A 15,615-nucleotide genomic window follows, 5' to 3' on the forward strand; every position below is an offset into this window, starting at 1 on the left:
ACTAAAGAGGGAATTGGCTACCTGGGAATTTCCTCATTGCATTAAGTAAAGAAAAAAAATGCATCCTTTAAGACGAGTTGATTCTTAAGTACAGAATTAAGGCATATTTTGAATTAGGGTCTATTTTGCACGGAGCTGGCCTTATTTGCTAGTTTTGAATGACAGGTCCTTAATCTTCAAGGTTTGGATACATACACCTCAAACCACAACGTCTCTTCTGTTAGCCTTGTGTAGAGTCAAGTGATCTTGATTACGTGAAGCAGAGAACTGAGGCAATTATCTAACCATTCAAACCCAGAAAATAATTTTGGCTTGACTTATCCAGGAAGTGCCCCAATTCTCTATTAAAACTCTGGAATCCCAGGTCTGACAGAAGTCTTTCCTTTTAAAATGTCTTAAGGGTAAAGTTAATAGAGTCACCATCAGGATCCCTGAGTTTGATATGTTTAGTTAGTTTCCGGGTCACTAAGCACATTTTTCTCCAGGAAGCAAATTCAGGAATTCCTTTGTACCCTTAGCTCCAAAAAAAATTTAGCCTAACACTCTTTTCTATCCTTGGTTGTGTGCTCTCCATCAGCATATCAAGACACGTTTGGAATAGAGGCAGAGGCTCTTGTTGAGACGGGCCACAGGGTAAACAGAATGCACCAAAGTGGAAGGCAGAGCATGTCAATCATCTACAGTTGAACATTCCTGTATAGTTAAGCAACTCACCTTCCAGTGCTGGGCTGTGCTTTCTTGGGATTCTAAGTGCAGGAGGCAGATGGGCAGCAGTTGGAAAAAGAAAGTACAGAGAGAAGCAAAAGTGTGATAAAGGTACAGGACGGGTGAGGAAATGGCAGGGGTGTCAGAGCCGGGTCCAGTGGAGAGGGAAAGCGGACAACCTTCAAAGACAGAGGCAAGTCAACCCTTTTCCAATGATTTTCTTTGTTAGAGGAAAGGTGGGCCACAGCTGGGGAACTTGGGCCTGTGTCCCCAGAAACAAGGGACACTTCAAATTGTGAAAGGAGCTTTCTGCCTTCCCCACCCAACCCAGCTTGTTGTGAGGCTCCCTCTGGCCTCAGCTCAGAGCCTGCTGCTTAGGAATTCAGGGCGTACCTGGACAGAACTCTTCCTGAATCCACATCTAGGGGCTGACATCACACGATGCTGCTTATGCTTGTGTTTACCCAGGCTTCCACCCGGCCACAGAAATGATCTACGCACCTAGACCCAAACCCAGAGACGGTGCACAGAGGAGAATGGTGACTGATTTCCACAGATAGGTTAGTACCTGGTTTAAGCCACTGGCTTATCTGGACATGAAAACAAGAGACAGGTATGAGAATGGTAACTCTTTCTGTGAAGACTTTTTGTTTAAATAGCCTTAGAATCTCTAAGAATCCCTAATTTGTTAAGCCTAACACCATTTTAGGAAGAAATTTCTCAGTAGCCACATTTATGTATCTAATGCCTTAATAGAGACTTTAGAGCATTTTTACAAACTCATTGTAATGCTCAGAACAACCACTTAGAGAGTAGAGGTCAGCAAACTTTCTTTCTGTAAAGGGCAGAGAGTAAATATCTGAGGCTTTGTGGGCCATCCAGTCTCTGCTGCAACTACAAGACTCTGATTTGTAGCAGAAAGCAGCCATGAGAAAGTGTGTAAGCAAATGAATGTGTCTGTGTTCCAAACACTTCATTTATGGATGTGGAAATTTGCATTTCATGTAATTTTCATGTATCATGAAATACTCTTCTTTCCATTTTTTTTCAACAACTGTCACCTTGTGGCTCAAACAAAAGGGGTAGACTTGGCCAGCAGCCCATCATTTGAAGACCCCCAGACACAGAAGGCTGAAAGGTGGACATTGTTGCTGTCATGGCAACACATGCAGGGTGCAGAGTTCAGGGAAAGGCAAGGCGGCAGTGCTGCAGGGAGCCCCGCTCCGAGGGTTCCAGGACCAGCAGCATCAGTATTGCCTGGATCCCACCCCAGACCTAGAGAATCCACATCTGCAGGTCAGCGAGATCCCCAGGTTCCTTGCAAGCTTGAAGGTTATACTGAAGTCTCAGAAGGCTTGGCAGTGTGATCTCAAGGCTGGGCTCTGGAATTAAAGGTCTAGTTCAAATCTTTGTGTCTCTCATTAGTTATACGGCCGCGGACAAATTATTATTATTATTAATATGCCTGTTTCCACGCCTAAAAAGCGAAGATGATGATCCATGGCGAACACTTAGAAGTGCCTGGCAAGTGATGCTTATTAACTGTTTACTATGATTGAGTTTCAAAATATCAAAGGCCCACGCACATACTCCTAAAGGCCACTTCCCCAAGGGCAGACACATTTTCAGCCGGTCACTTGAGTTGAACAGCTGAGACTGCAGCTCCCCCAATACCCCCCACCAATCCCATCCATTAAAGAAAACAAAGACACCACAACTCCTGGCCGCAGAGTGTCAAATATATTGATGGTTGTAAAGGGACAGCTTGGAGACATTTTAGGTCTGCTGAGATGGTGTGCAGCATACAGACATGCTCTGTTTTTCTGAAACCATGTCATTAAGTTTGCAAATACATCTCTGTTTTGAACATGATGTCTTTTTTTTTTTTTTTTCATTAGCACAGTTTACTACTACAGTTTCTCCTACAGTAAATAAATATAATGGCTGTTTGCAGAGCCACTACAGATTTATTTAGATGTTTAACAAGGTGAACTATTTCACAATTAGTTCGACCTCTGAGTCAACAGCAAGATGTTTTTCATTTGTTTTGTTCACTGCTCTCGTGGGCGGGGGTTATCTTTTCCAATCTGTTCTCTGTTCACATGTTTAGTCGCCAACAGACTATGAAAGGTAGTGAAAAATAAGTCTGTTTAAAAAATTAAACTGTAATTAGGCCATGGGTTTTTTCCCAAGACCCTTAAAGTCAGATAATTTAAATTTACAAGAGGAAAAAAAAATAGGCATCATGGAAAACTAAGTAACAGAAACACTACTGAGAAACACATCTGTAGAACACAGTGGTCAGCTGTAAACAGCTCAGAAGGGTAAAGAAAACAGAAGGTCCTTCTAGAATGTTACACAGTCCAATGACAAACTCTGCTTTTTTTTCTAGTGGCTATTTTCCTACCACAGTGTTAGCTTCATTATTATATTAAATAACTTATATGGGTAAAAAGGAGTTTGCTAACCAGCAGCCAACTCAAAACCTTGTAGGAAGAGGGAGGAGGGGAATTCACAACACAGCCCGAGCTCAGGGAAACAAAGTCTGCAGTTGGCATCCAGCCAGCCTGACCCCTCCCGGCAATACCACTGAGCTGCAGTTTGGGATCTAAATGGAGGGCTTGCTTCCCCTCCCTCTTCTCCCTTTTTCTTTCAAGTTAACAAAGAAACGTGGGCTTCCTAAGAGCCAGCACTCAGCTGGGCAAGTCCCATTAGCAGCAAATGTTGAACCAAATTAAAAAACACACACACACACACAAAAGAAAGCTCCAGCCAGATGCAGAGCTGTGATTCACATGGAAATTCCAGGAGATGAATCATTGCAGAGCTGGGATCTTTAGAGGATTCTTCCTCAAGTGTCCTCAGTGAACATTACAGTCTCACAAAATCTGAGTCAGTCTGTCAGCTGTGGGGAATAAGGTCCCCGTCTGCTCTTGAGGGAGCGTGCTTGCAGGGACTTCATGATTTTTTGTGGCACTAGATGCCCGAAAACAAAGGCCAGCCCCTCGATGATCTGCTTGAACGCAGCAGCGGCTAGCAGCAGCCAGCATCCCGTGTGTTAAACTCTGCCCAGGAGGCTGGACCTGAGTAATAAAGAAGATAAGATAAGAAGGAAGGTGGCAAATGATCTGAATGAGGATGAAAATCCTCACCTAATACTAGTTTCATCTTTCCCATGTTTGAAGTTTGATTTTACATAGGTTAAAGTAAGTCAGACACAGACAAACATCATATGGTACCACTTGTATGTGGAATCTAAAAAAATGATACAAATGGACTGATTTACAAAACAGAAACAGACTCACAGACGTAGAAAACAAACTTATGGTTACCAAAGAGGAAAGGTGGGGGGAAGGATAAATTAGGATTTTGGGAATAACATATACACACTACTATATATAAAGTAGATAAACAACAAAGAACTATACTCAATATTTTGTAATAACCTATAAGGGAAAAGAATCTGAAAAAGAATATATATATATATATATATATATATATATATATAACTGAATCACTTTGCTGTACACCTGAAATTAAAACACTGTAAATCAACTATACTTTAATAAAAAATAAATTAATTTAAAAAATTTTTTAAAGAAGGACAGAAAAATATTAAGCATTGAAGTCCTTCAGGTTTTCTGGGAGAACTGCTAGTCACTTAAAATAAATATATATTAGTGAAGATGGCCAAAAACCTAGCCCAAGATCAAGTTAATGAAGGCTCCCAAGTGACTATGGGAAGAAAAGAAAATGGGTTTGTCAACCCGGTACAAAAAGGCACATGGGACTTCCCTGGTGGCACAGTGGATAAGACTCCACGCCCCCAATGCGGGGGGCCTGGGTTCAATCCCTGGTCAGGGAACTAGATCCCACATGCATGCTGCAACTAAGAGCTCACATGCTACAACTAAGGAGACAGTGAGCCACAACTAAGGAGCACTCCTGCCACAACTAAGACCCAGTGCAACCAAATAAATAAATAAATATTAAAGAAAAAAAAAGAGGCACATGTTCCCAGAGTCTCTTAGTAGAAATACACATACAGCAATTTTGGTTATAGTAATACTATATCCTGGGCTACTTTTGCCCATTAAAGCATCTCAGATGGTTAAAATACAAACTTACCTATCCTAGTTTTGTTTGAAAACACTACAGATTAACAACATTTTTAAATTTGGAGAGATTCTATATTACATTTAAAGTCCCAGCTCTCTCCCAAACCAAAGAGGGGACCAAGATCTAGTCGATAAGTGACACACTCCAATTTACTGAACCAGCTGGTACTTGGGTCTCTTTGATCTCAGGTGAAATAAGATTTTACTGTTAGAGCTATTCAGAAATACAGTCTGAACTTATCTTTTAGATGAAGAAAATGTGTCAGTGCCCTTTTTAACATACCACAGGGTAATTTCAGTTCCTCATTCCATAAAATAATGGGAGAAGGAAGAACAGAGTCACTATATATCTGCCAGTACTAAAAAAAAAAAAGACAATAAAACTGAAGGATGGCAATGAGGATTCCAAGCCACAAAGATTCAGTTAACAGGAGATAAGCTACAGAGAGGACTTGGAACTCGCAGGCGGGGACTCCCTATGACAAGCACGCAGCTTTCTTCACTTAAGGGCAACGTCTTTATTAGATCTGTACAGCAATGAGAAGCAATGAGACCCACCTTAAGGACTTCCATCTGTCTTTCTCTATATGGTTTTCAGGTCCTTCACTCTCATAGGAAGCCAAGTAGAGAGCTACAATGAACCAAAAGTACGAATGCATTAACGCTGAAGCCTTTTCCTGATACGTTACCCACCTCCATCCATCCCCCATTCAACCTGAACCAAACCCTACAGCAAAACACACTCCTTAAAATATCAAATTACAACCGGGGAGCTTTAAGAACACAGAATACCACACTTTGCCCCTGACTGACCATCTCAACACAACCCCAAGGGCCTCTTAGGCCAAGAAGGCACTTGGTTAACTAAGACAATTTATGAGGCAAAAAAAGCTTAAAAAGGCAAGCCACAGGATGCGATCATACACTCACATTTATGTTCTTTACAAAGAAGGGGGATGCGAAGGGGAGCCTTTCCTGTTAGCTTTTTAAAAGACATTTTAGCAGGTAAAAAGTCAGGTTTTCGAGGCCAATTTTTCACTCTTCTAATGTTTTTCTCTTTAATATTGAGTCAAAAAGAATTCCAAAGATTTAAAAGCTTGTTATTAATCCTGTTTGTAGAGGCTAATAATAATCAAGTCCCCTCTGGAATGGGTCATATTAATTCAAAATGTTCTTTAGTCATTATCACAAACACTACCAATCTACTATGAGAAGTAGTTAATAATGCTTTTGATTTCTATAATATTAGGTTATAACAGATTAATATAATCAATCCCCAAGTCTTTTACAAACTTTAAGTTTCTGGTCAATTTTTTTGGTACACAATCACTGTTTCTGCCTCAAATTCCCTAATGTTTTAACAGGTTAAGACTTTCCACTGTTTGTTTTGACAAACAGCAGGGGCTAGCAATTGTTTTGTTCTTCAAATTACCTTGAATGTCAACATATCATGAAACACCTTTTTTCTCCATTAAAGCAAGCCTAAACAAGGGCAAGTAATCCTTCAATAACTTTCCATTTGTGCCCAAAGCTCTGCAGATCTAATATTATAAAGAATGTTTAAACACAGAAACGTACTGCTTATCGGTGAATAGTGAGTGCCTGACTCAAATATTTTAGGGATAAATCATACGGTTTTCTGTGCAACAGAAAATTCTTAAGATGGAATAAGTCAGAAAACAGGCCTCATACTACATGAGGAACCTGGCACCAAGCATTTATATGCTGACTTCCTGATCGTAGGGTCTGTGGATGCTGGTGGCGGCCCCGGCTGAACAGGCTACCCACCATCTTCACTAAAGACTGGTACTGTGAGCAAGTACTGTAAGATCTTCCGGTCCCTCTCAAATGGACACTCCACTTGCTTCCATGTCATGAATTCACTCACTTGTTTGGCCAGTTCCCAAAATTTCTAGAAAAGAATAAAATGAAAGTTGAAGTTAAAGGCAGTTATCAAAAATCATGGGCTTGGATGAGACCACTCCATTTAATGTTCTCCTCTGGCTTCTAATCTTCTGAACTCCATAATTTTCTTAATTTAATAAAAATTAGCAATAGATATGTGCTAGGTAGAGGTCCAAATTTACTCAAGTACCTCTGGATAATAATTTATAATAATGGTGCAGCTAATTTATTCTAGTCAGCATTGTTATCTTCTTACAAATTAGTAGGGAAAGAGAAAACTTGGCTCGAGAACTTCAGAAGCAGCTTAGATGGCCTGGGCGCTCTACAGTTGCTGGAGAAGCTAGCCCTTCTCTGGGCTCAGATCTTGCAGCCTTACCTCAAAGTTGACATGGCCGTTGGGAAGGCGGTTGGCACACCCCTCATTGAGGAAATAAATATCTTTGATTAAAAGACTGAAGAATGGTATCACAATCTAGAGAAAACAAAAAGCTCTGGTTTGTTTTGGGCAAATAAACATTTAGACTCTCATCAAACAATATAAGAAGTTAACGAACAGCATTGACTCTGGATTACAGACTAGGCTATAATTAATTAAGACAGGTACAGTGTTTCCTTTGCCTCCCATGAGAGCACTTTCCTTCTTTATATAGTTTTGCATAACATGAAAATGCTGTTAGTAACCAAAATGCAGCAAAGATGGGTGGCAGTGGGAGGCAGATTGGCTTCACATTGTTGCTAGTTCCCCCCATTTTTCTCAGGGCAATAGCATATAATCAAATCTGAGAGTTCTAGCTATAATCAAAGAAAAAACATCTAAAAGAACTCTTACTTTTCATTTAGTTAGAGCAAAATATTAATAGAATACCTGCCACTGCAGGTACTAAGAGCTTAAGATGTGTGACCCAGCTCTCTGTGAGAATCTGTACTGTTTTTATCATTTAGACATCTACATTTTAGATGAACTTTTTCTTAGAGGAACATTTTCTTTTCCCTTGAAGATACTGCTCAAGATAACATGAGAGCACAGGGTTTTTGGTAATAGTTGCTACAAACTTCCTGTTGAGTAAACCTGGCCTTCTTGTGACACAGCAGGTAAGCACCTGTTCTCATGGGAAATCACCGAAGTGGTACCTTGCACAATATGTTGTGAGGCAGGCCCAGGTGAAGGAGGAATATAAATGTGCAAATTAAAATTAATGACTGTTTAAAAAACAATGAGCCTTCTTTAGTAAGACTTTCCTGCCTCACATCTTTGGTTTGATATGGTGGTATTTAATTAATTAATCTAAAATAATAATCTCTAAGAGAGTACTCAAAATTCTACGAAGACCAGAATGAACAAAGAACAAAGCTCTTTGTTCTTCCACTTTGTAACTTCCACTTTCTCTCAAACGCCAACATGCTTTTGAAGATTCTAAATGTGCTACAATGTAAATAATGCTGCAGACACAAACCGTGGACCTATGTTGTTTACCCAAGAGCAGGTTTTTGAAGGTTCCCTAAGCTTATGACTCATGTGGTACACCTATACTAGATGAATGACAGGTCTGGAAAACAAACATTTTGGCTCGTACTTAAAAACATTAAGTATCAATTTTCACTTCTAGGGGGAAATTCAGATTTGTCCCCTAAAGTCATTTAAAAAAAGATAGGCTTTGATTTTTTTTTGTTTCATTGATCCCTGAAAATAGCCAAAATGAATCTTCAATTTCGACAGCCCTTTTGAATATACTTTTAATCATTTGCTATTGTCTGGAAGTCTCTAAACTGAATTCGTAAAGATTCCCTCATTACCTTCTCCTTCAAATATTACTGACTATATCTCTATTATTTTAGAACTAAACAGCCATGGTAACAAGGATGAAAGCACACCCGAACTTCACCTCTTTGCAAGACCACCTGTCACTGGGGGGTGCTGGGCTTTGGCTCTGCTAGACCTCAGTTTAAAATGTGGCTCCACAACTGGCCGGACGTACAAGCCAGGAGTCCGCCACCTGTGGCCCGAGGGCCAGCCCACCTCACCACCTGTTTTGGAATGGCCTAGAAGCCACACATTTTACATTTTTAAATGGCTGGGAAAATATCAAAAGAATAATATTTCATGAGCATGAAATTAAATGAAGTTAAAATTCCAGTGTCCAGACAGCTTTACTGGAAAACAGGCACACTCATCCGCTCACCCGCGTACCGTCTATGTCTGCTCTTGTGCCACCACATCTGAGCTGAGTAGTTGCAACAGAAACCGTATGGTTTACAATGCCTAAAATATTTAGGATCTGGCCCCTAAGAGAAAGAGTTGGCCAACCCCTGGTATACGCCTAAGAAAGCCTAGTTTCCTCACCTTAAAATGGGAACAGTACCTCACTGACTTGTGGTGAGGATTAAATTCAACAACACAGGTTTGACCTCAATTAAGCATTCCCCCCAAACCAGTGGGCCCCATACAAGGGGACAAGTATTACTGATATATCATCATAAGGAAAATGAGGACTGAATTATTATCAGGATGCAGTATCTGCCTAGTGTAACAGCTTTTAAGCAAGAACTTTCCTTCTGTGCCCTGTTCTGTAGTGCTGGGCTGTGAGATTCACGTGGTGCTGATCACATGAATCATTTTATATACATATATATATAATGGAATAAGGAAACTGTAGTATATATGCTTGTATGTATATATATTATATATATGTATATATATGTGTATATATATAAATATACAGACACACACACACACTACAATTTCTTCATCCATTCATCCATCAATGGACATTTAGGTTGTTTCTATCTTTGGCTTTGTAAATAATGCTGCAGTGAACAAGGGGGTACATGTATCTTTTCTAAACATATAGTGTTTTTGTTTTCCTCAGATAAATACCCAGAAGTGGGATTGCTGGATTGATCCACTATTAATTGTCTGAACCACTCTTCCAAGAACACAGCGATAGAAACAATCTCCCTTATGATCATTCCTGTGCTGTTCCTTATGCCCATATGCCAGACAGAAGTCTCACAGTCTTCTTCAACGTGTCATTTCCTCATGGATGGTTCCCTTCAGATGTGCAGCCCCTACATAAATCTACCACTGTAAAAATCGGCTTCGGATTTCCAGAGTGAAGGTGGATGTACAGGCTACTACAGGAGCAAAAGTTTGCTTTCTGAGAGGTCTTTCAATGAAGGCTTTAGTGGGAGAACGTCTCAAGTAGTAATGTTCTCTAATTCCCTTTCACAATATTCTTGGCAACTACACCCTAAAGGCATTATCAGTTCCACAACTAGAAATGAATACTGATGATCAGAAATGGAATGGTGAAAGGACTGAAAACCATGCACTTGTACGAGAAGTGGTTAAAAACCAGGAGACACAAGGACTCACAGAAAAAAACAGCAATTTAAAGATCATTTAATGGCCCTGATGTGATAGATAGATTTTTTTCTATATGGTACCTAGAGATGTGCCACATTGGCCACCTAAACATAATTCAAAGAATATCAAAGATTATATTACTTTATTCACACTGCCAGGAAGACTTTAAAATAGGAACTGACTTAGGAATAAAGAGTCTACCCTCACTTCAAAAAAGAAAACAGAATCCCAATTCTCTTGAATAAAAGATGAATTTTTATCCCCAAATGTTTTCATTTATAGCCTTTGAGACCACTTGTGAAAAAGAAATGGCATATTGCTTTAAATTGGTGGTGGGATCATTTGTTTTACGAACTACAGAACACAATCCATACACTCACACAAAACTGGTTAAAAAACAACAAAACTAAAGCAGACAGAATTTAGTAAATGATGGAAAGGGTAAATACTGGAAAAAGCTATGAGAGTTCCACGAGTACAACGTTCAGTGAGATCTTTGTGGGAGGGCTGGACTTCAGAATTCCTTTGGCCAGTGCTGCAGCTCCTGACCAAGAGAGATGATTCTACAGCCTCTTCCTCGCTAAGGCAGGCCCTCTAACTCACGGAGGTCCTGCAGAGAAAGCCTTGCTTCCAACACGGAGAGGTGAAGAAAAGGCTGCAGACAGCCTCCCACAGGTCTTCACACTTCAGGGTACTGGGATCCTCCCATGCATGTGATCATTTCCCAAAGGTTGAAAAACTTCTGATTCGATTTTTCTCAAAGTAGTCTCAGGAGTACTGGGATGTGGGCAAATAAACTTTATATTTTTCTTTTTCATTCTCCTCATCCTTGTTCTTTCTCAAAGAGCTTTAACCTTCTTTTTAAATTTTATTTATATTTTGGCTGCGCTGGGTCTTAGTTGTGGCACGCGGGATCTTCCTTGCAGCATGCGGGATTTTTTAGCTGCAGCATGAGAACTCTTAGCTGTGGCCTGCATGCGGGATCTAGTTCCCCAACCAGGGATTGAACCTGGGCCCCCTGCATTGGGACCTCGGAGTCTTACTCTTACCCACTGGACCACCAGGGAAGTCCCGGGCAGGTAAACTTTAAAAGCTGGTAAACTCCCTCAGGCTAAATCGAGATAGTTATCTCTGCTTCATCCCTTCTCTGACCTTCTTTATAAAAAATAATAATAATAATAATAATGTATTTACGATATCTCACAAACATTATCAGAACTGATATTTTGGATTTTGTTGAGAAGCAATTTAGCATGTTTAAAAGGTGGGGTTTCTTTTTGTGTTTGTTTTTTAGATCATGGTGGCTGAAGCTTTTGGGGGGAAGTGACTGAGAGGCCCTGAAATTTTTTACCCTCATTTTCGTTTATTTGTTGAAGACATAGTTTAAGTTAGAAGATGGATAGAATCTAAGCAGAAAATAGCTTTCATCAAGCAACCTTCATCAGCCCATTTACTGCAACCAGGTGTTTACTTTTCAAATAACATGATCTCCAAATGTCAAAATGACTTATCCTTCCCATGTATGAAATGTGCCAATGAAGGACCCTCTGAGTCAGAAGTACAGTTGATCCAAGATAATGTGAAATTGTTTAAGGGCAGGGCAGATAGAGTGAGGATCATTCATCTCTCAGACATCATCTCTGTACCTTTTCTGCCACCCACATATCCAATTAGTAACAGCAGGCCTAATGCTACAGCAACTAACCTACTTTCTGAACATAAATGACTTAACCATGGGAGGTAAGCTAATTCTTTAAGAGAAAAGGTTACATTAAGTCAGCCACCTTGTGCAGTGTGTAAATGTCTGTTTTCCATTTAATCAAATTACTCTCCAATGCTATTAGTCATCTTAACATAGGACTTAATACTTACTGCTTGAAACGCAACTATGACACATTACAAAATAGTCATTTAAATAATGCAATAATAACATTTGCAAATTTCTCCACCAAGTTCCCTTTCCCTCTCCTCCTTCCACCCTTCCTTTAACACTCCCCTTCCCTCTGTGGCAAGTGATAAAAATGTCTACAGCACGCGGCCTTGCTTTCTTAGATCTAAACTAAAAGAAGCTCGGTACAGTAGTTCACATTTCAGTGCAACACATGGCAACTCTACTATGAATAAAACTCCTTTAAACCCATACCTTCTCTCTGCTGCTATGAGCAGTTAAAGACCTTTGTGCCGCCCCACGAAGAGCTGTTCGATAATTGTAGAAATTGCTTGAAGGGTCCATCTGATGCTGAAGACAAAAGAGAGGAGAGTATTAACTACACACTTCTCACCTGCAGAAAGTTTACGAGACCTCACTTCTAACGCCACATAAAAAATTCCAAATAATTCAGGCGCAAAATGTTACGTAACAGCAAAACAGCAGCTCCACATACCTCAAGAACGTCAAACTTCGCTGTCTTCACTTTGGCCCAAGTTTTTTTCAGTCGAGAGACTGGGCTCATATTCATGCCAGCTTCCAATTTAAAATGGAGGGGGAGAAAAAGAAGGTGGAAATAGAGAAATAAGAGAGGTCATTCTAACCTATGTTCTGAAAAAGTGTTCATTACTAAGTGGAAGGAAGTTAACTTTATACAAAAAACCTGCCAAATGATTTTCCAGAGTAGTGGTCCCATCTCATACCACCACCCATGTCTGAGAATTCTACTTGGTCCACATCCTCACAATATTTGGTTCAACTAGTCTTCTTAATTTCAGTCACTCCCATGTGTGAAATGCTATTTCACTGTGATTTTCATTTTAATTTGTATTTCTCTGATCACTAATGATGTACAGCATCTTTTCATATACTTACGAGCCATCAGTATAACTTCTTTTGTGAAGTGTCCAAGTATTTTGCCTTTTTTTTTTTTTTTTTTGGTGGTACCCAGGCCTCTCACTGTTGTGGCCTCTCCCGTTGTGGAGCACAGGCTCCGGACGCGCAGGCTCAGCGGCCATGGCTCATGGGGCCCAGCCGCTCCGCGGCATGTGGGATCTTCCCAGACCGGGGCACGAACCCGCATCCCCTGCATCGGCAGGCGGACTCTCAACCATTGCGCCACCAGGGAAGCCCCTTTGCCCTTTTTTTTAATTGGGTTATTTGTCTACTTAGTATTGCTTTGTAGAGTCCTTTATAGATTTTGAGTACAAGTTCTTTTTTAGCTAGATGTATTACAAATACTTTCTCCCGTGAAATGGATTGCCTTGATATTTTCTTAACAGTACAAGAAGGGAATTAAATAATCTTCTATTACCTAGACTGTGGATCTTTCAGGTCTTTGATGTAGATGAACATCTGTTCACTATTCTCATGGAGTAAGCCAGATAGAGACCTGAAGCTTGGCCAGTATTTTTATGGGGGAGATAAAGGGGAAAAAGAATCTTTTTACTGGAAAAAAGAATTGGTGAGAGGGATTTATTAGAATCAAAATTATTGAATTAAATCTGGTAGATTCTCTGGCTTCAAACTGACCCTGACTCTGAAGAGTCAGGCAAATATTCAAATATTTACTGAGTACCTAAAATGTGTAGCATAGCCATATCATTTATCATATAAATTAGAATATTTTTTAACGAAAGAGTCATTAACCATAATTGTGGCAAGAAAACAGGTATAAATTGGGAAAACCAAGACAGTGTTACCCCCTGCCCTATGTTTATAGAATGAACAGTCACTGGCATTAAAATCCCCATGATACAGAGGAGGAGCAAAGTTTATAGGCTGGGCTAATAAGGTCGGAGGAGGATAAGTACTAGTGACTTGGGTAGTCAGAAATGTTCCAGCTTCTCAGGCTGCCCTCTTGTCTTGCTGATGGAATCATTTGATTTAGTCCCAGATCATATATTTCTATAATGCTTGATACACAAGCTACTCAAACACTTTCTAAAATCCTTAATATAGGCACATATCTCATGTGTAAGCCTTTATACATAAATATTCAGATGAGGATAAAGTGACTAAATGTATTCCATGAATTCTTATATACTTAAAAAAAATTACACAGACTTGTACCAATTTGGATATTTAAAGCATTCTGGACGTTCTGAAACAAGTCTAGATTAAACAATACAGTTTTCATTAACAAAACTGTACTATCTGCAAATTTTCAGTGGATACATTTCACAGGATCTATAAAAATAAAGGACTCATATCTCTCAGAAAACACTCACAGATTATTGCCATCAAGGAATTAAAGTTGCCAATGTTAAAACACTCCCGAGCTACGTCAATGAAATACTCAATCATCCTTGCTCGGTGCTTCTTCTTTACAGGCTGTATAGAAAGAGAAAAAAGAGGGCAGTTATCCAACATGTAGACCCAACAGATGTAAAAAGTATGAAAAGATAATATAGAGGGCTAGAAGAAAGAGAAAATTCATTTTCTCACCATGCAGATTTCTGTAGCAACCAAGTAGCTGAGACGATTAAACCATTCCACGTAAGCTTCTAAGTTTCGTGTTTTCTTCCGTTCACTGTAGCAACTCTATAGAGAAAGGAAAGTGAGCAGAGGAGTTGGAGAAAAAAAGAGTGTATTAAGCTCTCCTTTTTTTCAGATGTGGGCCTTTATTCTCAGTGTGTGAATTAGGAAGGCTTTCTAGGATAAGAGTGGGGGTTGGGAGGGGAAAGAGAGAGAGAGGGAACCACTAACATTCTTGACTCTCCTTACAGGAATATCAAATCTCTTAGTATAGTCCAGTGAAAACCCGAAGGTCTAGAAATCTATTCTGCTGCATTCATGACAATCTATTCTGATGAATTCATGATTTGTGCCTTCTCTCCCAGGAAGCTAAGTTACTCTTGGGGGGAACTGTCCTCAGAAGCACAATTCAGAAACAAAAAAAAGGGTCTTGGCTGCATTCTAAAACAATCTTGACTAATTAATGGGGTATGAATACCAATTGCTGTCTGCACAGCACGGAGAAGCTGAAAGCGCAGAAGACTAGAAAATTTTCTCTTAAAATTAAGTCTAGGAGACAATTTTGGAACTTTGTGTAGCAAGAAACTAAATATCTTCCAAGGTAGATAAACAGAAGCCTACATCATCCTGGTCTTTAATAGGGTGAGTGACATATTGTTCAAAAACAAAAAGAAGTTAAGCTCATCTCAGAGTTCAAGGCCAAACTTGAACAGGTTAATTACACCCCTCTTTCCTTCCTTCCAAATGAAACAAACAAATTTCAAAAAAGTCCACTAGCCTCCTATTGCAAAACCTAATCTTGACTTCCTGTACTGAGCAAAACTATTCTAAGGGCGGAAAACAGCTGCTGCCCCTTCTCCCAAAGGAGGGCTTTCATTAGTGGGTGATGCAGTCTTTGCTTAACAATTTGAAATACTTCCTGGAGGTCACTGGGGGAAAAATTTCTTATGTGTGTGTATACCGGTTTCACAGCCCATGCCTAGTGTCAGTTTCTTTCCATATGGGCTGCATCAGGCAACAAACCTGTCATGAGGGATTCACCTTCAAACAAGAAGCAAGGCAGTAAAGACCCAGCCTCAGCACACTGGATGTGCATCCTGTCTTTATAGCTTCCGCTA

The 15,615-nt window shown here is 39.9% G+C and overlaps 1 protein-coding gene across 11 annotated transcripts in view; it reads right to left on the reverse strand.

Annotated features, from left to right (window-relative positions):
• Positions 1-2,423: 2,423 nt before the first annotated feature.
• Positions 2,424-15,615, reverse strand: part of RASGEF1B (RasGEF domain family member 1B) — a 34,582-nt gene continuing 21,390 nt past the window's right edge. For all 11 annotated transcript variants that reach the window (XM_027087453.1, XM_027087451.1, XM_027087449.1 and 8 more), the window contains 8 exons: positions 14,468-14,563; positions 14,251-14,353; positions 12,477-12,556; positions 12,236-12,331; positions 7,105-7,200; positions 6,612-6,735; positions 5,382-5,454; positions 2,424-3,788 (listed from right to left, as the gene is read on the reverse strand). In XM_027087453.1, coding sequence (XP_026943254.1) covers positions 3,764-3,788; positions 5,382-5,454; positions 6,612-6,735; positions 7,105-7,200; positions 12,236-12,331; positions 12,477-12,556; positions 14,251-14,353; positions 14,468-14,563 — 693 coding nt within the window. In that variant the 3' untranslated portion in view covers positions 2,424-3,763. The remainder of the gene's footprint in view (positions 3,789-5,381; positions 5,455-6,611; positions 6,736-7,104; positions 7,201-12,235; positions 12,332-12,476; positions 12,557-14,250; positions 14,354-14,467; positions 14,564-15,615) is intronic.

Source organism: Aethalodelphis obliquidens, unplaced genomic scaffold (genome assembly GCF_003676395.1).
Source record: "Aethalodelphis obliquidens isolate GAN/ISIS:26980383/991018 unplaced genomic scaffold, ASM367639v1 scaffold59, whole genome shotgun sequence".
NCBI classification, from domain to species: Eukaryota; Metazoa; Chordata; class Mammalia; order Artiodactyla; family Delphinidae; genus Aethalodelphis; species Aethalodelphis obliquidens.